The 23,949-nt window shown below is 42.3% G+C and overlaps 1 protein-coding gene across 8 annotated transcripts in view; it reads left to right on the top strand.

Moving 5' to 3' along the window:
• Positions 1–21,257, top strand: part of LOC135516011 (forkhead box protein P2-like) — a 106,478-nt gene extending 85,221 nt beyond the window's left edge. For 5 of the 8 annotated variants that reach the window (XM_064939968.1, XM_064939967.1, XM_064939963.1 and 2 more), the window contains 9 exons: positions 284–371; positions 1,950–2,033; positions 5,819–6,029; positions 6,616–6,719; positions 6,855–6,956; positions 9,518–9,639; positions 9,926–9,995; positions 11,304–11,629; positions 17,479–21,257. In XM_064939968.1, coding sequence (XP_064796040.1) covers positions 284–371; positions 1,950–2,033; positions 5,819–6,029; positions 6,616–6,719; positions 6,855–6,956; positions 9,518–9,639; positions 9,926–9,995; positions 11,304–11,629; positions 17,479–17,623 — 1,252 coding nt within the window. In that variant the 3' untranslated portion in view covers positions 17,624–21,257. The remainder of the gene's footprint in view (positions 1–283; positions 372–1,949; positions 2,034–5,818; positions 6,030–6,615; positions 6,720–6,854; positions 6,957–9,517; positions 9,640–9,925; positions 9,996–11,303; positions 11,630–17,478) is intronic. The other 3 variants (XM_064939969.1, XM_064939966.1, XM_064939964.1) reach the window with 1 other exon arrangement.
• The last annotated feature ends 2,692 nt before the right edge of the window (positions 21,258–23,949 follow it).

Raw genomic sequence — 23,949 nt, 5'->3', positions numbered from 1 at the left:
CCTCCCTCCCTCCCTCCCTCCCTCCCTCCCTCCCTCCCTCCCTCCCTCCCTCCCTCCCTCCCCCTCCCTCCCTCCCTCCCTCCCTCCCCCTCCCTCCCTCCCTCCCCTCTCCTCTCCTCTCTCTCTCTCTCTCCCCCTCCCTCCCTCCCTCCCTCCCTCCCTCCCTCCCTCCCTGTCTCCCTCCCTCCCTCCCTGTCTCTCTCTCTCTCTCTCTCTCTCTCTCTCTCTCTCTCTCTCTCCTCCCTGTCTCTCTCTCTCTCCCTGTCTCTCTCCCTGTCTCCAGGCACCTTAACAATGAGCATGCTCTAGACGACAGGAGCACGGCCCAGTGTCGAGTCCAGATGCAGGTGGTACAGCAGCTAGAGATACAGGCACGGCTCTTTTAGCATTATTACATTGCCATTGATTTCTAATTCATTTCTACGTGCCTGTTTGTGTGGCTGGCTAGGACAAAATGCAGCACACTAAGAGGTGGACACAAGCACACCTACCAGAAGCTTATATAGCGAGACCTAAACAAAGGAATCCTTGGACCCGCACCAAACCCATTGTGACTGTTTTAATTGAATTAAGGATGTGCTTATTTTCTCTCCTTTCCAATTAATAACGGAGTGCATCTCTCCCCTTTCCCTGCATGTTAATTAAATGCACTTTGCACCTGACGAAATCTCGTGAAGAAGGGAACTATTTTTAGTAGGTGGAGCGTGACCTTATTAGCGTGTCACTCTGTCGAGATAATGAGTCCGGTGATTGAACGACATTATTACTCAGCATCCACAGCATTCCCACATTGCACTGGATTTACACCACGGCTGTCTTTTTTCTGTACTGGATTTACAATGTGGTACTGACAGTCAGGCCTGCTTTAGGCCCAGTCAGGCCTGGACAAACAGACATGCTCTTCGAGTTCTAAGTTCCCACACACTCTCTCCCTCTCTCTTTCTCTCTCTCTCACACACTAAGCTGGCTTGATGCTGATCTGAATGCTGCCCAAGCATTCCACTATAAAGTTGTTTTCCACTCCGACAAAACATTTAGTTTTTATGTTGTTGCGGTTTTGGAGGGTCTTAGAACAACAACAAAAAATAATAATTCTTATTTATATGTAAAAGAAAACTAAAAAGTATTGTTTTTTTTGTTGTTTTTTTTGCTGACACCCAAAGCCGCCGAACCTCGTGTTTACAGTGTGACCAATTACCAGTCGGCGTGTGCTCTTTTATGTCCTTCCTCACCTCCTTTTTTCCCTTCACTCCATCCCTGAGAGCCGTCACTGGTAATGAGGCCCAGTTCAGTCTAGTCCAGTGTTGCTGGATGCTGCTGCTGCTGTCTTCATGTTGTAGCTAGTGCAGGAGGAGTGTAGTTCAGTCTGTTCACACTGCCTGGTCCCTGTCACTCCCAGTGAGTTAGATTGATGAGAGCAGATTGCAGGGCCACTAACTGGACCTCCAAGGGAACAGTGGGGAGCATGGAGGCGGGCCTGGCTGGCACTCTGTTTGAAGGACCCCTTCACCTCTTGGCAGCTGTTGGCTAGGCTCCATCTCTCTAACCATGTCCACAGGACTTTGAAGAGACACTCAAGACCCTCTAATTTAGAGCCTGAGCTTTTTTTTTTGCTGTCAAAGCATCCGTGACCTAAATTCTGCTATTGACAAAAAGATGAAGCGCTATTTGTTTTCCCTGACCTCTTCGCACTAACTTCCCCTTGCCCGACACCACCACCACCAGCAGCAGAAATGTTTTGTCTCTCTCTTCTCCTCTTCCTCTCCTCTGCTGGTTTGGTTTAAGTCTGTGTCTTCAAGGCAGACTTAGCTAGGAGCCCCAGACTGGGCATATGCAGGATTCATTACAAGAGAGACAAGCTCGATAACAAGATGTATTACTGTTGCAGTCTGGGGAAAATCGCTCATTTCTAAAACTGTTTTATTTTCTCTCCCTCTCTCCGCTAACAGCTTTCTAAAGAACGTGAGCGTCTTCAGGCGATGATGGCCCACTTGCACATGCGGCCCTCGGAGCCCAAGCCATCTCCAAAACCTGTGAGTGCATATTGCTCTATATACAGTAAACAGGGTTTGGCTGAATGAGCCCCAGCAGATGAAATGAAACAGTTTAACCGTCAGCAGTTAAAATGGATGGAGGGATAGAGGGATGATAGTGGGATGGAAAGGCAATACCAGGTTACACATCTCCCATCAGATACATCTCAGTCTATGACAGAGAGGACAATAGAGCCGGGCGTGTATTAAATCACAGGCTTGAGTCCTTTGCCAAAACGCTGGGCCATTTCATTGTGATAGATATAATGGTCAAAACAACCTGTTAGCACCACAGTCCAAAGCAGCACTTAAAGTCGAGTGAGAGAAATGAGAAGATGTTTCATTTGGACAACAAACATCTCAACTGATAGCTGTACTGGTAAAGATGATGAGCAATGAAATAGCCCAGTAATAAGTATGCAATAAAACGGGCTTATAATGGATATAAAATCCTACAAATATGGGCAAAAATTGCCTAAAATCTATTTGACACTATTTCACTTTAATATATATTTGCTTTGAATATGGATACACTCACAATGCAAATATATTTAAATTATACACACAATTTTAAACATTACATTTGCAAAAACAATGCATACTTTTTGTTAGTATTTATTGACCTCATTTTTAAAGCAGTTTAAAAAAAATTGACAGTAGAAACATTGTTATGTTGTATGTTGCTGCTGCTTTAGTAAGTGCCTCATTTCAATGGGATAATATTCCTGCTCATCACCTCTCATCATATAAAGTAGAATCACAAGACAGAATAATTATCCTGCAAACCCGTCAGGATTCGTCCTCTTTCCTCCAATTTATTATTCAATCACTTTTTTTCCCCCATTTTTTTTTTTTTATCTTCAAAACTCCAGCAGCTTGGTTACATCTAGTCTAATAAAGAATGTTCAGGACTGTAATCCAAGACTGCATATGAATGAATAATGTTAATGAAGTACTGCATTACATAAACCGCACATGAAAGAACTGCTAATTGCATTTGATGATGCGTAATTCATACAGAGATCCTTAAATGAACAAACTCTCTCCAGCTTCAGTTTTAAGGCTCCCCCCTTTGGAGAACTAGAGAGGAGCGTAGTTATACTGTAGATTTTGGCATGTGAAAATGACTACATGTGTATAATACGTGTTATATGTGAACAAATGCATAGTTCCACCGCAATAGGAGATGGGTAATAGATATCATCATAGCATGGGTTTACACCCCGAACATGGCTGGGGTTGAAACAGCCCACATATTTGATAAATATTAATAGTGTGAATGTATTGCCGGCTGCTGAAATGAGTCTTGTTGGTTCATCACTGCAACCCTTAACAGCTATCAGTAGCCCAACACAAGGTGTTCCTCGCGCTGGGCGCACTGTCTATTATATGACCCCATTTACTCTCTGAATGGCACTTCATTAAATGTTACCTTTTGGCCATGCCATGGATGGATGAAAATCAAAGTTACCAAGGCTGCAGGTCCCTGAATAATGAGGTTTTTTTCTCTCTCTCTCTCTCTCCCAGACCCAACCTTGAATATATATATTCAGATGAGCAGAGAGGTGGCAAAGTGCTCATCCCTGCCTCTCATTCACTCTTCCTCTCAGTTAGGGCTTTAATAAATTCCATTTTGCAAATACTAGGATTGTATGCCTGCAAACATGTTACGCTTGTTGCCGTACCTGGTGGGGGGAGCGGAGGGGGGGAAAAAAGAGGGAATCTTAACACTATAAATATACATGTGATTACACACACACACACACACTTGATAGGATTTATTATGGAGTGCATTTTTGCTATGTTTGACAGCGTATCCAAACCCTTTGTGGGTCCCTGTGTTGAACATGTAACACATAATGACTGTTCACAGTGTTGCTGGGGCGGTGTGGTGTGTGTGTGTGCGTGTGTGTGCGTATGTGTGTGTGTGTGTCTGATGCTGTGAATGAATGGGGGATTAAGTAGGAACACACTTTAAAGACCTGGTTGGTTTGGTGCCTTGACCTGTTATGAATTATATGGAGATTTCTGTATTATACACATCCAACACACTCTTTTGTAGCTGTTGTAGGGGGGGGAAATGGCAATATACATTTTCCTTTTCAATTGTCATGCTAGTTTACTGGCTGTACTGTGTTCCACAGTGACAGTTGCTGTAGTCTAGTCTACTTTCCTCCCAAAAGTAGTAAAGCCTTTCTGTCTCAGACAATGATGGTTATGACTTGTCCATCATCATTATTATTCCGTAATTCAATTACATAATTAGCACGTGAACATTTGAATTCATTAGCAATTAATATGTTTCACCTTTAAAAAAAATCAGCTGATGTGCATGTTTTTGAAACTTACACTCGTCAGTCTTAGATTCATTCCTCCTTCCACTGTGCGGTAGAGTAAACTTGTACTAAGGCCACAGCTAGCCTATGCAGTAACTCTGCAGTCCTATGGAAAGTTCTTCTCTCTTAAGACTAGTTTGAGTTGATCTAATACATAACAATAAATGTCACTTAGCAGAGGCTTCTATCCAAAGTGACTTGCAGCCATATATTTTTTTTACTGGTGGTCCCGGGAATCAAACCCACTATCCTTCCGTTGCAAGCACCATGCTCTACCAACTGAGATACAGAAGTACTGATGTCAGTACAGGCCATACTGTTAACTAGCTGCCAGTCATCTCAGCCCAGACAGTCCCTCCCAATATCAGCTCATTTGCTTTAAGTGGTGCTATAATGATCAGCTGAAAACCATAGATGCACCATAGTCTTTCCAATCTGATCTCATTGCATGTATCAACACACGCTGTCGCAAATTATTGTTGAGGCCTCTCGCTCTCTCTCTCTCTCTCTCTCTCTTACAACCCTGCTCCCCTTTCAAAGTGATCTCCATACACTTTTAATTCACAACGCTCACAAGCATTCCACCGCCCCATTCGCAATTAAGCCAATTTGGTTTGAATATGTAATGATGTCATTTCCATTCCACCTAAATTAGCACAGAGACGCAAAGGTCAGGGTGGAACTTTCCACTCGGCTGGTTGGAACCCCTACAATCACATCACATGAGCCCAAGTAAAAAAAGGAAATACAAAAAGAGGGAGAAAAGCTATGTGGATTAGTGATGGGTTTCAGTTAGCGTTAGCGGCGAGGTAAAGTGACACTCTCTGGTCGGGTTTCAAAGAGGAAAGAAGCCGCGGCCACCAGGCGCATCGCTTTTGTTTTGTATCCAGGAAAGGTCAGGGTTGCCTGTGCTGTGGCCCGGCCAGCTGTAGCCATCTGTAGCCAGGTGGTGGTGGTGGCTGTCTCTGGCTCTCTCCCTACCACAGTTTAGTACACACTACATAGTGAGTTGTCTCTATGTGGGCTAGAGATGGTGGTTGGGATAACACGGAGGGCTGATCATGAGATCATCTTTTAACAGCGTGTTCGAATAAGAATTCTTATGATACAATTGTATCCTTTAATTTGTGGAGATTGGCTGCTTCCTCTAACGCAGCTTATTAGTGGAACCACAGCTGTAGAACTGTAGAGCGAATCCACTCTCATTTGTCAGAGAGCCCCTTCTGATGTAAAACCGTCTTTCTTTCTCCCTCCCGCTCTCCTGCCTCTACTTCCTTCTTCTCGCCCTCAATCCTATTTCTCTCTTGTCTTTCTCTCCCTCGCTCTCTTTCCCATGTTCTCTCTCCCCCGCCCTTTCTCTCTCTCCCTCTTTCACTCCACCCTGTCTCACCCTCCTTCACTCCCTCTCCTTCCTTTCCTCGCTCCCTCACCCCTTTCCTCCTTACACAGCTGAACTTGGTATCGAGCGTCACCATGTCGAAGAACCTGCTGTCGGTGTCCCCTCCGAACGTACCTCAGACCCCCACCACGCCCAGCGCCCCCGTGACACCCATGTCCCAGGTGCCCCAGGTGCCCTCCCTGCTCAGCGCCGCCAACGTCCCCAGCATGGGCGCCATGCGCAGACGTCACTCCGACAAGTACTCCATGCAACTGTCTTCAGGTAAGAACCTCTACACTAAGCCCAGTCACCTAGAGTTATGATCATTAATAAAGTTGGGTTCATTGAGTTTAATTGAATACTGTGTTGGACATTCAATGCATTGTCACTATTGGTTGTTGTTGTACAACGGCACAGTGTTTATTCCAATATGGAATGTTATATTTAAAAGCAAAAAAAAGCCTCTGTATAATCAATCTATATGTAAATACACCAGAACTTTTTCTGAGCGTAATTATTACATGAATGTTAATTAAGTTCGAACGTAAGATGTTCTATGTATTAAGCTCTTGGCATCTGTCTTTGATGTTTATATTTACTCTCTGGTATTTAGTATCAAATATGCATGAATTATTCATGTTCATACAAAATATCTACATTGATCTAATTTCATATGGATGAATTAGTGTTTAAGATTTCTCATGAGAGAGATTAATAAAAATTATATTTTGTTAGACATGGAAAATGCTGATTTGATATGTGCTGCCCTCCCCTCCCTCTTCTCTTCTCTTTCTCTCCCGCTTTTAATTTGATGAAACCCTGAACTAATTCCAATACCTTGAAGAATAAAATTTACCAATTATTTCAGGTGGTGACACAGTATTTATTTTTCCAGAGATTGCCCCAAACTATGAGTTTTATAAGAATGCCGATGTCAGACCGCCATTTACTTATGCAACCCTCATAAGGCAGGTGAGTGGGAGAAAAAATAAATTAACTTTGCCTGATTAGATGTAAATTAATTGCTGCTTGAATCGCAGGCAGCTCTGAGAGTGTGTGTCATGCCGCCTAGTTAGTAAACCATTATTTGATGTCGTCTCATTTCAGGGTATCATGGAGTCAGGTGACATGCAGTTAACGCTTAATGAAATCTACAGCTGGTTCACGCGCACATTTGCTTACTTCAGACGCAACGCAGCTACTTGGAAGGTACCTACCCTAAACCTACTCTTACAGCCTTAGAGTACACTACTTCCTCATCTAGAGGCACCTCTTTGTGCCATACCTGCAGTAAGAAAAGCTTGGAGGAACATTTATTTACTTGACACCAACAGATTAGTATCCCACTCCCCTCTCTTTAACCTGACCTCTTGAATAGAGTGAATTTTTCCAACCTCTTTCTCTCGGATGACAAGTGAAAGAATAATTCTGCCTCTGATATCGTTTTCTAATTTGGTGCAGTGGGGAGGAGTGGGGCCTGGCACGCTAATTACAATACAGCCACTCAATCATCAGCACCTTTTGTTACCATGCACCGTATTACTTCTCCTCCTGTCCCTCCCCTCACTCTATATCTATCTCGCTCTCTTCTTTCTCTACCTTTCTCTCTCCTCTCTCTCTTCCTCTCTCTCCCTCGCCATCCCTCCTCCCACACACACCCAGCCTCTCTTGCATATCATTGGTTAATTAGTCTGAAAGATGGCTGTTTGCCTAGGGAGGCTTGGGCTGTGGCAGGGGGTTTTGTGTTTAGTGTCTGGCCCGTGTGCTCCTATACACACACCATAGCTCATAGTGGCGGGCTGGTGGCCGCGTGTCCGACTGAGGGGTTATGGCCGTTCAGCCGGAACTAAAGGAGACCCAAAGTGAGAATTAGCCTGTCAGGGAGAGAACACACTTCATTTACCAGGACAAAAGGACTCATTTGTATCTCTGTCCTATACAACTATCATTGCCTGCCTCTCTAACACAGTTAAAAATGTCTTCTTGATGCATCTGTTTTTTGGGGGAAGTGTGTGTGTGTGTTGCTGATAAGTATATTCCCTCCCTCTACCCCAACACTACACGTATCTGTGTTTTATTCTCACCCACCTTAAGCATAATTCGTTAGCCAGTAAGAGCCAGTGGCCATTGTGGATACTCAGGAGGAGGAGAGGATGGGGGGGGGGGGGGGGATCAGGATACATCCACCTCTCATCAGCATGCAAAGCATATCAGAGAACTAGGTTGAGCAAAGTGAATTAATTTGGATCTGGGATGCAAATGATGTCGGCGTGTGATTACTGATCCACAAGGGTGTGCTGCAAAAGACTCCGGATTGTCACACAGTCCTGTGTGTTTTTAAAAACTTGTTTAGTCAATTGTTTTATCACTAACTGGTCTCTCTCTCTGACACACACACACACATTTTATTTTTTTGGTGGCCCGGTCATGATATAGAGAAGTGGGCACAATGGGCATTGGAAATATCTCAGTCCCTCTCTCTTTCACAATAACCTAGGTAATATATTTACATTTTGAGCTCCCACATTTCTTTTGTAAGGCGTTAGAGGGATGATCTGTGACGGGCTTGTCATTTGATTAACTGAGAGAACTTTAAAAAAATAAAAAAAATAAATGAAAGGTGATTTAATATCTGAGCTTGGTCTCATCAGCTCTGAGACTGGAGGATCCAGCCTCCACTCTGCTCCTCACTCCCCAGCAGCTTATTAGATCTAACTGTAAAGCATGCATAATAAAACTGCTCATTTTCTCATTAATATTAAAATGATCATATTCAAAGCCATGGGCATTAAGATCAATCAAATCCTGGGATTTTCAGGTCAGATGCGAAGATCTGCTTCTGGGCTGTTTTTTTTTTTCCTTTTCTTTAGAGAACCTCTTTTCTTAAAGGGAAAAAACGGTATACTTCGTTGGGAGAGTAATGCTTGTGAAAGCGGACGATATTAAAGCAAGGTTATTATTTGTAGGCTTTCTGACGCATGTTTTAATATTGATTTATCTGGAATGTCGGGGAAGAATATTGTATTTCTTTTGTTGATTTTCTGTTTTGTATATATTTAATGTTTGCATATTCATGCAGTAATGCATACATGTGTTAATGCATACACATCTCAGGTCATTTTGATAGCAACACTTTGCTTTAAGGGTATGTGACAATATTACAACAAAAAGGTGTCCAGATCTGATCATTCGTTTGACTCCTATCTTAACAGCCTGCACAGACTATTTCAATATAGTAGACATCCTCGTCAGCCTACCTACCCCAAAACCACCTCACACCCACAAGTCGTACCTTCTCCTCACACCAACCCCCCTCCTCCTCTTATCCCCCACACCTCGTATTGTCACCGGGGTTAGTGGTTAGCCACCGGATGGGAAGGGCCTCAAATCTGTGATACTGTCATCATCTTGAGATACTGCCATTAAGACCAGAGCAAGAGGGTTGAGGGCTGCTGCTGCTGCTGCTGCTACTGACATCACCATTATCACCTCAGCATTACCACTTCTGTCACCAAAAGCCATTCGCTATGCTGATTACCTCCTCTCAGCCTACTTACTCTGATTGATATGTACTGTGTGTGACTTGTAAGTGCATTCATACTCGTACTCGCATTTTACTAATTAAATCAATGGTGCATGAACGTTAAGAATTTCAAAAAAAAAATAATCTATTTCCCTTCGCTTCTTTCCTTCCTTTCTTAGGTGGATAATAAAAAAAGAAATCAAATGGACTCTTTCCATAACCTTTCTCTCCTTGTTTCCATCTGTAGAACGCCGTTCGCCACAACCTCAGTCTGCACAAGTGCTTTGTGCGCGTGGAGAACGTGAAGGGGGCCGTGTGGACGGTGGATGAGATGGAGTACCAGAAACGCAGGTCTCAGAAGATAACAGGGTACGTTAGAGCAGAGCTGTCACTCTAACTCCCCACCTAGTCCTAGGGCCTGTACCGTATTACCACTAATAATCAGCCATTTTTAAACAGCACTGTAGTACAGTACACGGTGTCTGTTCCAATGGCTGCCGTTCATTCTAAAGTGATTTAATGTCACAGCTATTAGGAGAAATAGGTATTTTACAATGATGTTAGATACTTATTTGTTTATGTTGGAATATGCCATTTTGTAAAAATAAGAATGTTTATTTCAAACTGTTTTGTGTATTTGTGTTTCCTGGTGTAGAAGCCCGACGCTTGTGAAGAACCTTCCCTCCAGCCTGGGCTATGGAGCTGCTTTAAACGCCAGCTTACAGGTAAACACACAGTATTAACCTGCGATTGCTCTGTCAGATCCTGTGCGCTAGACAACATGTGACTGATTCCCCTCCATTGCATTGTGGGTACTATAGCCTACAGCTGTCTATGTGTGTGGTTTCTGTGTGGTTAAATGGAAGTAGTTCTTAAGACCTCAGCCGACTGTATTGTATGTTCATAGTCAGCAAGGGAGATGCAGGAGAAAGTGGCTAAAGTTGAGTGGAGGGTCTCACTCTCCTCCCTCTCTCCTCCCTCCTCTCTCTCCCTCCCTAACTCCCTCCATCTCTCTCCTTCTCTCTCCATCTGTCTGGTTGAGATGAGTGAGAATGGAGGCCACCCTGTGGTTGGAGCAGGCACCAGCTCTTTCTCTCTCTCCAGCTTGAATACAGGCTCAGATTGATAGCAGCCGCAGCAAATGTAAAGGCATTTGCATGAATATTTATCCAAGCTGTCATAAATTATTTGGCTTCATACTGTCGGGCCAGCCAGCAAGGTGCTCATAGCCAAAACGTACAATTTTAATCGCAAATGTAACTTTAATGCGCAGGAGGCAAAAGTGTCAGGAGTTCTATCTTATAATGGAGGTAAAGTTTTTTGTCTGTTAGTCAACGAAAGCCAACATGGTGATATCAGTCAAATCAAAAATATTTCATTATGTGGAGTTATATTGAGTCGAATAAACCATCAGTGAAAACTGTTCAGTGATGGTTGCAAACGATCCAATCATTAGTCATTTACAGCCTATAGAAAGCAACCAGTAATTGTCTTATAGGAAAACTCCACCCAAAAACTCTCTTTTGGTATTTGTTTCATTTAGTTCATTGTTGATATTGTCCCAAAAATGTTTTGCATGTCGGCAGTCAAGTTTTCAAGATATACAACTTTCAAAATACAGCTCCCCATAGAGCTCCCCTGTTAGCATGATAGCTTGTTAAGAGTCTTTACTAGTATTATCTGTATTTTGAAAGTGATATATCTTGAAATTTGATTGCTGACATGCAAAACATTTTGGGACAATATCAACAATGGACTATTGAAACAAATACGTAAAGATAGTTCTTGTGTGGAATTTTCCTCTAAGTGTGAGGTTTATCTCAATGATGGCCTATGATCTGAATACCCTTTTGTCTCTTAACTTCCATCACTTTCTCCCTCTCTCTCTCTCTCTCTCTCTCTTCCCTTTTCTCCCTTCGCTCACTCCCTCCCCCTCTCTCTATCAACCCCCCCCCCTTTTCTCTCCCACTCTTTTCCTTCCTCTCCCCTTTGTCTCCCTCTCTCCCCCCTCTTCCTCCCTCCCTCCCTCCCAGGCGGCACTGGCTGAGACCTCCCTGCCTCTGCTGGGGAACCCTGGTCTGATGAACAGCAGTTCGACTGGCTTGATGGGAGGCAGTCCTCATGGTCTAATGGGCGGGAGCCCCCCTGGTATGCTGGGCGGTAGCCCCCATGGATTGATGGGTGGTAGCCCACATGGATTCATGGGCGGGAGCCCCCATGGGTTGATGGGTGGCAGCCCCCCAGGAATGATGGGTAGCAGCCCCCCAAGCCTGCTCCAGTCCGACTTGAACGGATCGCTGGATCACCTGGACACCAACGGCCACAGCAGCCCTGGAGGATACTCCCCACAGGCACACATGTAAGTAGCACTCAGTGGCTTCTCGTTGGTGGGGATGCACGCACACACACACATTAACGCATGCACACACACACCTACCTCAGTGTGTTCATTGTAACACAGAGAGAGAGTTGGTGACAGACCTCCCCCTCTGTTCCATGTACCAGATGATACAGTGGCAACAGTGGATACCCACTCTCCCCATAGCTGTCTTTTGTTAGCATCGTAGTTTGTTAAAAGTCTTTACTAGATTATAACATAGTGGGAGGTTTTTGGGGACTAATTTGATTTTAGTACTAAATTAACAGAGTATTTTGGCGGTTCAAAGAAATCTTCATTTCAACGACACATGTCACACCTGAGGTGAGCTTTACATACATGGCTGTCAGTTGTAACAGTTATAACCTATAAAAAGACGATGATTACACATTCGGTTTGAATTACACCAATGTCTGCATTGTAGGGGTTTAGAAGTCATATTTTATTCAAGACGTCCATATTAATATTTAGCAGCTAACTGTATCATTAATTACTTAAAAATCTTTGCCTTCTCTATCTTTTTTAATGGAGCCCAGAGAGAGAAAGAGGGCCATTAAAAATGTATGTCATGTGGATTTCAGGAATGTGTATGTTACAAATGTGCTCTCCCTCTAACCAGTGATGTCACACGTGTCACTGTAGTCCATGTTTACCTAGCCAAAGATAGGAAATGGAACACCAAGGGCGTTGTATGTGAAGCTACTACTTCCTCCATCTCCCACACACTTCCACCCCCCCATTTGAAATCAATGACGCAAGCCCAGCCACAGTAGCTAACCTGCTAGCCATCTCTGGAGTAGCAGCGGGAATTAAGCCAGTTCCGTATCGAAGAAGGGGACTGACTGTTCTGAGAGGAACTGGCCTAACCCATACATTAATTTGTTTGGATGTGTTTATTCCTTTCGGAAATGGGCCAGATTGGGGGGGGGGGGTTAAGTGGGGCATATCTGCAGTGCCAGACAGAATCCCTGTGTATCCACTCCCCCAGGCTGTTTAACTTTTAATAACGGACAGAAGAGGAGACTCTCTCTCTCCGACGGCCTCGCCTCAGTGTGAGGGGGTGCTGTGGAGGCTGCCTCCACTACCGCTCTCCGCCTTTACACGGCCGCAACATCCTCAAAATGGAAGAAATGTGTTTTTATGAGTGGGTTCTCTGGGATGCACTTAATAATGAAGGGAGAGTAACACTAACTAAAGAGTACACGGCGTACCAGCCGGTCCTCAGGAGAGAGCAGGGAAACTTCAGAAACCAAGTGAATCGAACAATTAGACAAACCTTTTTCCCCCACTTCTGGAGGTTAATGCTATCAGCCAAACAGCGACTCAGATAGCTCCAGGCATGTTACCATTTATGTGTGTGTGTGTGTCCCCTCAAGGGTATGCTTAAGAGGAAGAAAGGACTAAAAAAGACAGGAACTAGATGTGCTAGCTTGAATTACAGTACAGTTGGATGCTGCTTAAGGACTTCAGTAAAAACAGTTTCACTTAGAATAAAAGAGATTTAGATTTTCAAAAATGTACGCATATTGACCACAGTATCACATTGTAAAATTAGTGAAAAGATTTACCCACAATCCTTTGTTTTTTTTTTTTATGCTGTATTGTTATGTAAGGCCATTAAGTTGTTGTATGTACTTTATATCACTCCACACTCCTTGATAACCGTAAATGATCCATGTTCAGATGCTATCATGTGTGTCACTCTGTCCTCTGATCGTCCCCCGCCCCTCGTTAACATACGACACATAGCTAATGATGTTATTTGCATCCCTGCCATGCCTCATGCAGTGCGTGATTACCAGTGATCATAATCTGCCAGTGATGGTGATGAGTCTCTGTCCAAGATGCACTTATGAACCACACACACACACAACACACACACACACATGAACTTCACACACACACACATAGCTGGTATTTATCAGACACAGAGCCTAGGCATTTAGTCCAGACTTCATAATGCCAGCTAGCCATTAACGAATAAATGACTCATCCAATGGTTCTCTAATACAGTGTAAAGCCACAACGAGGACTAATCATTTTTCTCCTTTCTTTTTTTTCATTCTCCAACCACACAAGCATGTTAGTGGTTTTTAATGAATACAAATGAAAGCTATGAGCTATGCCTGTGATGATGAGGAGAAAGGGTTGTGCTGCTGGGTGTCTAATGGCTGTATCACATCCGGCCGTGATTGGGAGTCCCATAGCGCGGCGCACAATTGGCCCAGCGTCGTCCGGGCTTGGCCAGGGTAGGCCGTCATTGTAAATAAGAATTTGTTCTTAATTGACTTGCCTAGTTAAATAAAGCTTACATTTAAAAATATATATATTTAAAAAATGGCAGTGCTACTGACCACCATCTGGTCCTGCCTCATTTGTCTCCCGTTAAGATGAATATCGTCAATGTAGCATGTTTGTTGTAACATGTTAAATACAAATGATTTATTACAAAGCTTGAGGGAGATCACCAATGATTTCAATATACTTCAGAGAGTATTCATACCCCTTGACTTTTTCCACATTTTGTTGTGTTACCAGGAGGGATTAGAATGGATTTCATTGTCATTTCTTGTCAACAATCTACACAAAATACTCTGTAATGTCAAAGTGGAAGAAGATTTGTGCTGTGCTTAGTTCTATTCCGTTTCTTTTTATCCTAAAACACTCCCTAGTCCTTGCCGATGACAAGCATACCCATAACATGATGCAGCCACCACCATGCTTGAATATGAGCGGTACTCAGTGATGTGTTGTGTTGGATTTGTCCCAAACATAACGCTTTGTATTCAGGACATAAAGTTAATTCCTTTGCCCCATTTTTTTTTTCAGTTTTACTTTAGTGCCTTATTGCAAACAGGATGCATGTTTTGGAATATTGTTATTCTGTACAGGCTTTCTTATTTTCTCTCAGTCATTTAGGTTAGTATTGTGGAGTAATTAAAACGTTGTTAATCCATCCTCAGTTTTCTCATGCCACAGGCATTAAACTCTGTAACTGTTTTAAAGTCACCATTGGCCTCATGGTGAAATCCCTGAGCGGTTTCGTTCCTCTCCGACAACTAAGTTAGGAAGGACGCCTGTATCTTTGTAATGACTGGGTGTATTGTTACACCATCCAAAATTGAATTAATAAATTCACCATGTTCAAAGGGACATTCAATGTCTGCTTTTTTTATACCCATCTACCAATAGGTGGCCTTCTTTACGAGGCATTGGAAAACCTCCCTGGTCTTTGTGGTTGAATCTGTGTTTGAAATTCACTGCTCGACTGAAGGACCTTACAGATAATTGTATATGTGGGGTACAAAGATGAACTAGTCATTCAAAAAACATGTTAAACACTATTATTGCACACAGAGTGAGTCCATGCAACATATTGTGTGACTTGTTAAACACATTTTTACTCCTGAACTTATTTTGGCTTACCATAAGAAAGGTGTTGACTCAAGACATTTCAGCTTTTATTTAAAAAAGTTTTTTTTTTAAATCTAAAAACATTATTCCACTTTGAAATGATGGGTTGTTGTATGTAGGCCAATTTTAAATTCAGGCTGTAACACAACAAAATGTGGAAAAGGTTAAGGGGTGTGAATACTTTCTGACAGCACTGTATGTTTTTTGTAAAAACATGAATTGGGAGAGATATCAAATACTTAATATCAAAACATATGTCTATTGATTAGAGTGGTAGCTCTGAATATGAATATTGTTCATTGTTTTTTATTTACGACAACAAATTAAATTCAATAAATGTGTTACCAGATAACTAGAAAGAGTGTATAGAAATGAATCCCAGATAATCGTTTCATCCCCCTCTTCTCACCTGGAGGGGAGTTCTGTTTATTCTGGTTTCTCCTCTTGAGTGTGTGGGTTGAGAAGGAAACAGAAATATTCATCACACTGCCTAGCATCCTGGAAAGGCAAAGCATCTCCTTCTAGCTACCACATCTGAATATGAATTTATTTTGCTATAAATATTAAAGTAATCTGTACCTTTTAAAATTATTTTCAAATTCAAAGTTCCTCCTGCCATTGATGAAGGCAACCCAGGAGATGGCTGCCAGACACATTCTAATACTTGATAAGGATTTTTCTTGCTCTCTCTCTCTCTCTCTGTCTCCTCTCTCACTCTCTCTCTCTCTCTCCTCTCTCTCTCTCTCTCTCTCTCTCTCTCTCTCTCTCTCTCTCTCTCTCTCTCTCTCTCTCTCACTCACTCTCACTCACTCTCTACCCCCTCTTAGTCCACAGGGATTCCCTGATGCATCTGACGTGTCAAAAATAATTAGGTTTTGTCAGATTTATCATCGCGCCACAAACCCTTTCCCTGAGTAGGGCCCCGGATCATGTTAAGCCTTGTTTGTGTGTGACAGCGTTATTATTCTTGTTAGTAGCCCAGCACTTCCGCCCATCCTCTCTCTGTTGTACTGGAGGGGAAACGTCCCCACTTCCCCACTCGGTCCGGTGTTTCAGTGTTTTCACACTGCCTTTATTGACAGTGGCTAAAGATATTCATTCATTTAGAGTTAAAAACATGTATCATGTATGTCCAACTGAACTGCCGGGCTGAAGCTGATTAATGGCGGAGACTAGCTGCAGGTTTTTCCCTCTGGAGGAGCGACACGCACGCCCCTGCATATTAACGACGCATTGCACTTTCTATTAACCAGATAAAAAAAAGCTTGACTCCCCTTGCTCCAGGGGACGAGAGGGGATGATAAATTCTCCATTATTTAGTATGCAGTGTGTTTTATATATATATATATATTTTAAGTCAACCAGGTGTCATCAGTAAACTCTTGATGGCCAACCATGTCTGGGTATAAGCCATTTTCAAATTGTTGTCAAAAATGTTGATGCAATTGCTTAAAGTGGATGTGATGTTTCATGTTGAACTATTATTTCACAAATACTATGGTTGTTGTTACACGGTGTTCAGCAACGCAATGCCAGCTTTGAAATGTTTATGATAATTCAGGCTGATTTAAATTATTGCATTCAAAATGTTTTATGTTTTCTCTGAAAAAGACATACTGTAGGTTTATTATGTGGAATATCTTTGGGGGACCCGGGTACGATCCCGGGCTGTATCACAACCGGCCGCGATCGAGAGTCCCATAGGTCGGCGCGCAATTAACCCAGCGTCGTCCGGGTTAGGGGAGGGTTAGGCCGTCATTGTAAATAAGAATTTGTTCTTACCTGACTTGTCGAGTTAAATAAAGGTTAAATAAAATACAAATAAATATTGAAGATACATTCTGTAGAAGAGGGAGGCTTATTTGAGTGATTTATTAGTCGTTTTTTTCTGGTTCCTTCCCCTGTTAATTGTGCTGAGGGGCTTCTCCCTCACAATCTTTCTAATTACCTTTAACAAATAGCAGCATGATAAAATATGTGACCAGGGTGGAGAGTTGATACCCTAGAGCCTTGTATGCAAACAACTCAGATATTCATAAGAGGATCTCTTTGACTTCACTGCCACTGTAGACCCCTGTCTGCAGCTCACTGATGACCAACCACCGGACAGGCAGAGAGACAGGTTTAGTTCATAGCTGTGTGCTCAAAGCACCTTGGTAGTGCATGGGTGAAATCCAGGCTTGTGGCACTCATTTTAATTTGAACCCAGCCTAACTTCTCACTTCAATCATAGTTTTTGTGTTTAATTGTATGGGAGTTCACACATTCACCACTGTATAGCAGTGGCTTCTACCTGGGTGGACTATGGGACTAAGGCACGTTGATGGAACTGTATCACTGTTTCAATTTCCTACTCGGTTATCATATGTCTTTATGTATAAAATTATTTACAACATATTTCATAAATTCCTTTCCAGGCCAGCGATCCACGTCAAGGAGGAGCCGTTGAACATGGACGACGATGACTGTCCGATGTCACTGGTGACGACAGCCAACCACAGCCCAGAGCTAGACGACGACCGGGAGCTGGAGGAGGGCAACCTATCAGATGACCTGGAGTGACTACTGGAGTCCCTCCCACTACTACAGGCCCCTCCCTCCACCTCCGTCACACTGTCCTCCTACCTGTTTCCTCACAGGCTGTCCTCCTAGAACCTGCTAGAACCAGAACCACTCCTCACCCAGAACCAAACAGAACCAACAGAATAGACCACAGCTGACTCTCCTCCCTCCCGACCCGCGGACTGGAGTATTTATTGAGCATGCATCCGGAAGACGAGGCCCAAAGGAACTCTTTGTTGCAGCCCTATGGGATCCCTGACTGAACATGACAGGCATGAGATGTCTGGTTTTTAAAAGGACTTTCAGACCTGTTTCATTAAGATGGCTTGGCCACTACATACACACAGACACACACAGAGGCTCATGGACGGAAAACGACAAAAACACGAGTCTGGGAACCCGTTCTGTAGAAAGCTAACGGCCTCATATACTGCCAAAAAAAAAAAGATGTTTAATTTTGTGAATATCAAAAAACCCTCACAGTAGTTGTTGATGTTAGAAACAATTGCTGGTTCAATTCAAACGTTGTTGCTCTGTCCATCATTTGCACAGGAGTAGTATCAGAAATTAGTGTCACTGCCTGTATGTTGCAAAAATTCTAAAAAAACGGTTGTTTTTTTTTCTTCTTTTTGCGTTCTACTTTTTGTATTCTGATTTGTGGCACCACCAACTGTAAATGCCATTTCCTATTTCCCAACAGTAACAGAAGCACGGTATCAAGACTGTTGCAGCTGTCAAAAAAAGTAGGCTTCCAGTCTGAACCTGTTTGTGATGAAAAGTAATTAACGTGACATTAAGTTTGAATAACTTAACTGTTTGTGTAAGCACCAACCAATACGGGGAAAAAAATGCATTTCTGCATATTCTTCTGCTGTTCTCTTTTACCTCCTTGTTCTAAAGCTTTGTCTATCTGCAAACAGTCACAGGCAACAGCTAGAAACCAAAGCCAACACTATCAATGGCCAATAGCTTAGACAGAAGCCACCAGACTCTTTGGTCAGCCTTCTGTGACTTTAACTAGTATAAAGAGAAGCTTTCCGCGAACTACCTTCTAAATAACCTCTGGGATCGTTTCATTTAGCCCTGTACAAAGATGATTCAAGAAAAATAATACAAGATTTTGATGTGTAATTTGATAACTTGTAGTGTCCACTTGGAGTTTAGGGCGAGAGAGGAGAGGAGATGTGACATGTAACTACAGGCTATGTGATAGGGACTGGTAGAAAGCAGCTCTACTGTAAAAGTGGATCATGACCAAAATGAACATTTGTGTGTTCAATGGAAGTGCAGAAAATTGTGTTGTTGTGAAAGATTGTTTTTGATTTTTGATTTCTTTGTTTTTGTCTTTCCGTCACCCATCATGTCATCGATTTCTCTAATCTAGTGAATATGTCATGTTTAGTGGGACTGTCAAATATGTCATGTCTTATTTCCACGCGGTTTGTTTAGAGCCGCGTTTAAAACCGAAACTGAAAACATAGTAACCAAACATTTAAAATATCTAGTAAAGCCAAATAAGTCATAATTTCAAGTTGATATGAAATGATGTGGCTTGGTTATCACATAAAAGCAAATAATATAGCCATTGTAGAAGAGGGATATCAAAGGTGAAAGAAACATTTTCTAGGTGATATTTGCTTTATTCTATAGTTTAAATACTTCATGTCTAATCCATAGCTACTTAACTATATAGATGCAGTCAGTGTGGTAGCACAGGAGAAGCTATCTTTAACTGCACTGCATTCTGTATAGGGTAGGCAACTTGTATATCACATTTGGGATTCTAGTGGCAGGAACAGAAGTTAGTGATTGTCAAAAAATATATTTCATTTCTCTCAGCTAAATGTCATCTAGAAAAGTGGATGTTGTTGCTTTAATGGTCATTTCCGTTTTCAGTCAAACCAAAGTTACACAAAATTCTGCCTCTGGTTATGGGATAGACACTCTAGAAATGACACACACAAACCCTTTCAAAGGCACACGCACACACATGCACACACACACACACGCGCGCAGTCCTGTGTGTTTGGTCTGCCAGCTTTCCTGGTCCTTGTTATGGTAACCTTCAGATGCAGAAAAACAGATACTGTCAAATAACTGACTGAGTTGTATTGTATTTTAACTATCAGTGTGTGTCTGCTTTGTGCGTATGTATGGAAACATACTGTGCATATATGTTGTTTTCAAGTGTTGTGCCAAGCCAAAAAAGTTGGCTTCTCGAGCTTAGCGCACTACTACGTACATAACCAAACACACATGCATAACCCAAACACACGTTACACACACAGTCATGCCAGTTCCACTTCAAGAGGGTGCTGGGCCCAGGAACAAAGCTTCTCCCTTATGTACTTTGACGGAGTCAGCAAAAAAATGACTTGAAGACGATGTTCATAATAATCTTATCACACCAAATAAAAAGGACACGGCGTCTTTCAACAACAACAAAAAAGGATTCTCCCACTTAACCCCAAAAACGAAGGCTTTCTATAAAAAAAGGTTCTACCTCTGCACAACCAATTCTGAACAATTAAATGGCAGATTGCACGTCGAGTTATTAGAGAGCCACAAGAGCTGTTACACTTTACTCAATGGACACGGCTCGACGGACAGTTTACATTCCCGACGTCAGACACAGAAGAAGATTAGTATTGTCATAGGTTGTCCTCAAACATTTGTAGAATGATAATGTAAAAAATACCTTTAAGGGAATATTGTGTTTTAAAATGCATGTCTAAAATAATTTGTTGGACTGGAAAACAATCATTAACAAATCGAAAATACTGTAAGACATACAAATGATCAGGAGGATGACCTAAATGTAAGTACAATGCATAAGAATGCGTACCTCAACTATACTGTTTGGGAAGGAAAAAACTGTCAGCCACAGAATGCATATTACCTGTAGATTTTGCATGGGTTTTGTAAAAATAAAAATGTCTGAAATAGTTGCTTGCACATAATACCAGAAAGATCCCAGAACTGCAATCTGCTCCTCCACTAGATTTTAGGATTGTCTGGATTTTCTGGGATGATTTTGTCTGTATTTTGATAACTGTGCATACTATGTAAAAATGTTGGTGGACCCATAAAATTTACCAGACTTTTTTTCTAAGCGAAGAAAAAAAAAAAATCGGTGTTTCTTTTCTGAATTTCATGATTTTTTTTTTACTGTTCTCTCATTGCTCGCTAAGAATAGCAAACCTGCTTCTTCTGCATCTGCTTTGCGTAGCTGTAAGGCTTAACCTAATGTGTGTATTTATTGCTTGTACCTCTGTGCATACTTTATGAAGCATTATGTCTGGCAGTTGAGTCATGTATACTTTCTACTACTATCATTCTCTAATAATTGGGAATATGATCCCCCTATGTATACAGTAAATTGGGACTGTAGCAAACACATATGTTTATGTAATTAGTGAATACCTTTTATGTTGTTTTTTTTGTTGTATTCCTTTATGATCGAGGTGAACTCATTTTTGATACCTTCATTACCGTGTACTGTGTCCATGCGTTAAAGATTCTCTGACACTAGAAGGTCATGGTTGAGAATTGTAACAGTCGTTATTATTTTCTGTATTCATGGCTTTTCACTGCTGACTAAAATAAAGGACCAAAACTAGGATTTGAAAAGCAACTGTCTACCTCCAACTTCAGGGAGTTCTTACTTTTTTTGTACACATATACATTTTATATTCTACAAAGGCGCAACCATGAAAGATCGAGCTGGCATTACGCTTTTAACGTTTCAGGACTGTGCTACTTCTGAGAATGACAAAGGGAAAAAAAAACAATTCCATTTTAATGTGTGTGTTGCAAGGCTTTGTTCCAGATTCTAGCACCGAGAGTCTTGTTTAGAGGACTGGGACATGCGGATCCATAGGCAGAGCCCTCTGGAGCCAACCCCAGGGACCAGTAATGGCTCAGGGGCCACGTGTTCAAGCCACCCTTTGATCAAGTACAACCATGGCCCAGTACACTATTAGGCCTGTAGTTACTGGAGAGTTTATCATAAGCCTTGACTGGGGGTAGTTGATCCAGGGAATAGCATATGGTAGGGATCAACAGAGACTCAGAAGAGAAAGGGCATATAACATGCTTTTTATAAATTGCTGTTTATGGTTATATTCCAATGTTGCTGTTCCTTCTCATTTTTCAAACCAATTCTCGATGGAGATGTGTTGACTGATGCCATAGAATAAAGAACAGTATGGATGACAAACAGTGGATAGCTCAACTCATCCCAGCTAGGTTACACCTTGTCGGTCATGGAGCGCTCTTACTGACACGCTCATTGAGATTCACACTGAGTCCACCATGACCAATATGTCCCCATTAGCTCCTCTGTATTCTAAGGGCTCGTTCACGTTCCAAAGAGTGGCCAGGGACATTCTATCTGGGATGCTTTGAATCATGTCCGCTGGTCATTTAATGACAACTCCAACCCCGTATGTTATTTTCTCTATGTGATGTCCCATGAGAAGTCAATTGGAGAACACACACACACAGCCCCCCCCCCCCCCATGACAGCCTGAGCCGCAACCATGCCTGCTGTTATCTCCCTCAACGGCGTTCCAGAGCATTACCTCGCGAGGCACACTCGTCTCTCGTGCTATTTATGCACTTGGAAGTGTCTGTGAATTCAAGTGAGGAGTTGCAACAAGGACGGGGCCTGTGTACTACACAACATCAGAGAGAGCTCCCGCATTCAAGTGTAAGGCAACGTCGCAGACCCCTCTTTCAAAGGCCATGAAATAATAATGTGTTGTGGTTAGAGAGGTATCTGTGAGTCACACTGGCTGCTTTTCATAAAGTGGAGTTATTTACAGTGCGATGAATAAAAGAAAGGGTGGTGGTGCAAACCTTTTCCACATGAACGCTGGGAAGAGAAGTCCCTTTTTTTATCCAGAGGAAAAGGAGAGAATTCTCTCTTAAATAGGTCAGAGTTCATTTCTAAACTCCTTTAGAAGGAGCGGTGCACTGGGTGAATGTAGCAACACCTTTATAGTCACACACTGGAAGTGTACCTGTTATAGAACGACATTTTTGACTCAGAAATGCACATAAAAGCTGATGTAGCCTATATGGAGATTGTTTTATTCTCAGTGCTTTCATTGGTTAATATTGATCGTCTTTAAAAAAAAAATAGATTAGAACAGTTAACGTTGTTATTGAATTCAATAGTCACTTGATCCTTTTAGTGCTTGTAGGATACTGACTTTATCCTTCAAGTGATTGTGTGTCATTTGAGCTTCGGTATTAGGCCTAGCAAATGAACTCCATCCAGCTACATTTAATTTAATTTCTAACACTGACCAATTATGTCAATTTAGGCCGTCTCCTCCTGGGACGTTGCAGTAAATATCTCCAGTCACACGTTTATTGATTGAGCGTCCGTCCGAGGACTCGTCTCCCTCTCCTCCTCCTGGTCTGACAGTGTGTGTCAGCTCTCCAGAATACCCTCACCCCCAGGCTGCAAAATTGCCTGCTAAATAGTCAGAGGCAATGGCGACGCTAATTGAGATCATCATTATTATAATTGCAGGCCCTGAAAAGCGCGTCTTAAATAATTTGCATTGCTCTCGAGTTGATATTGGACTCAGTGCAAAAATAATTGCATAGCTTCGAGGCACGTTTGGGTTCGGCACTCGTTTTTCTAGCGGTGCCAGTTTTATGCCATGACTCCATGTTCCGTAACGGACGCGGTCACGCCACTCACATGTTTGTCCTATCAGCAGCACAGAGCCAGACAGAGCTCTGCACTGTTTCAGTTATATTAGGCTGACAAATGCTTTTATTAATGAAGTCTATACAAATGATACAATGTCTTGCCATGATGCAGTATTATGTGATAACAATATAAAATGCTATCAGTTTAGTTGAGACTGATAAGATACCCTTTAAAAATAACAGTTTTCACCCCTTCTTGTTTCACTGTTTATGACAATTAAATTAACAGTTTTCAATTTTTTCCTATTTGCTCGTAATGTTATACAGCGTTGCCTCTGTGGGGCCAAATTCACAAATCATGACATCAGTGGGTCCTGGGGTAAAGGTACATTTTACTTCCTGTGGATATAATGGGCTGTAAATGAAGTAATGCATGCTGGAAAAATGCATATTTCTCCCACTGAAACAAGGGATTAACCGAACAAAGTGGTGAGAAACTGCTGATATTCATGAATTCTTGCCTGTGGCATATCCAGCACCTACCACACACACACGCGCACATGCACACGCGCACGCGCACACGCACACGCACACATACACACGCACACACACACACACACACACACACACACACACACACACACACACACACACACACA

This window comes from Oncorhynchus masou, chromosome 27 (genome assembly GCF_036934945.1).
Source record: "Oncorhynchus masou masou isolate Uvic2021 chromosome 27, UVic_Omas_1.1, whole genome shotgun sequence".
NCBI classification, from domain to species: Eukaryota; Metazoa; Chordata; class Actinopteri; order Salmoniformes; family Salmonidae; genus Oncorhynchus; species Oncorhynchus masou.
This window is presented reverse-complemented; position numbering and strand designations above follow the sequence as displayed.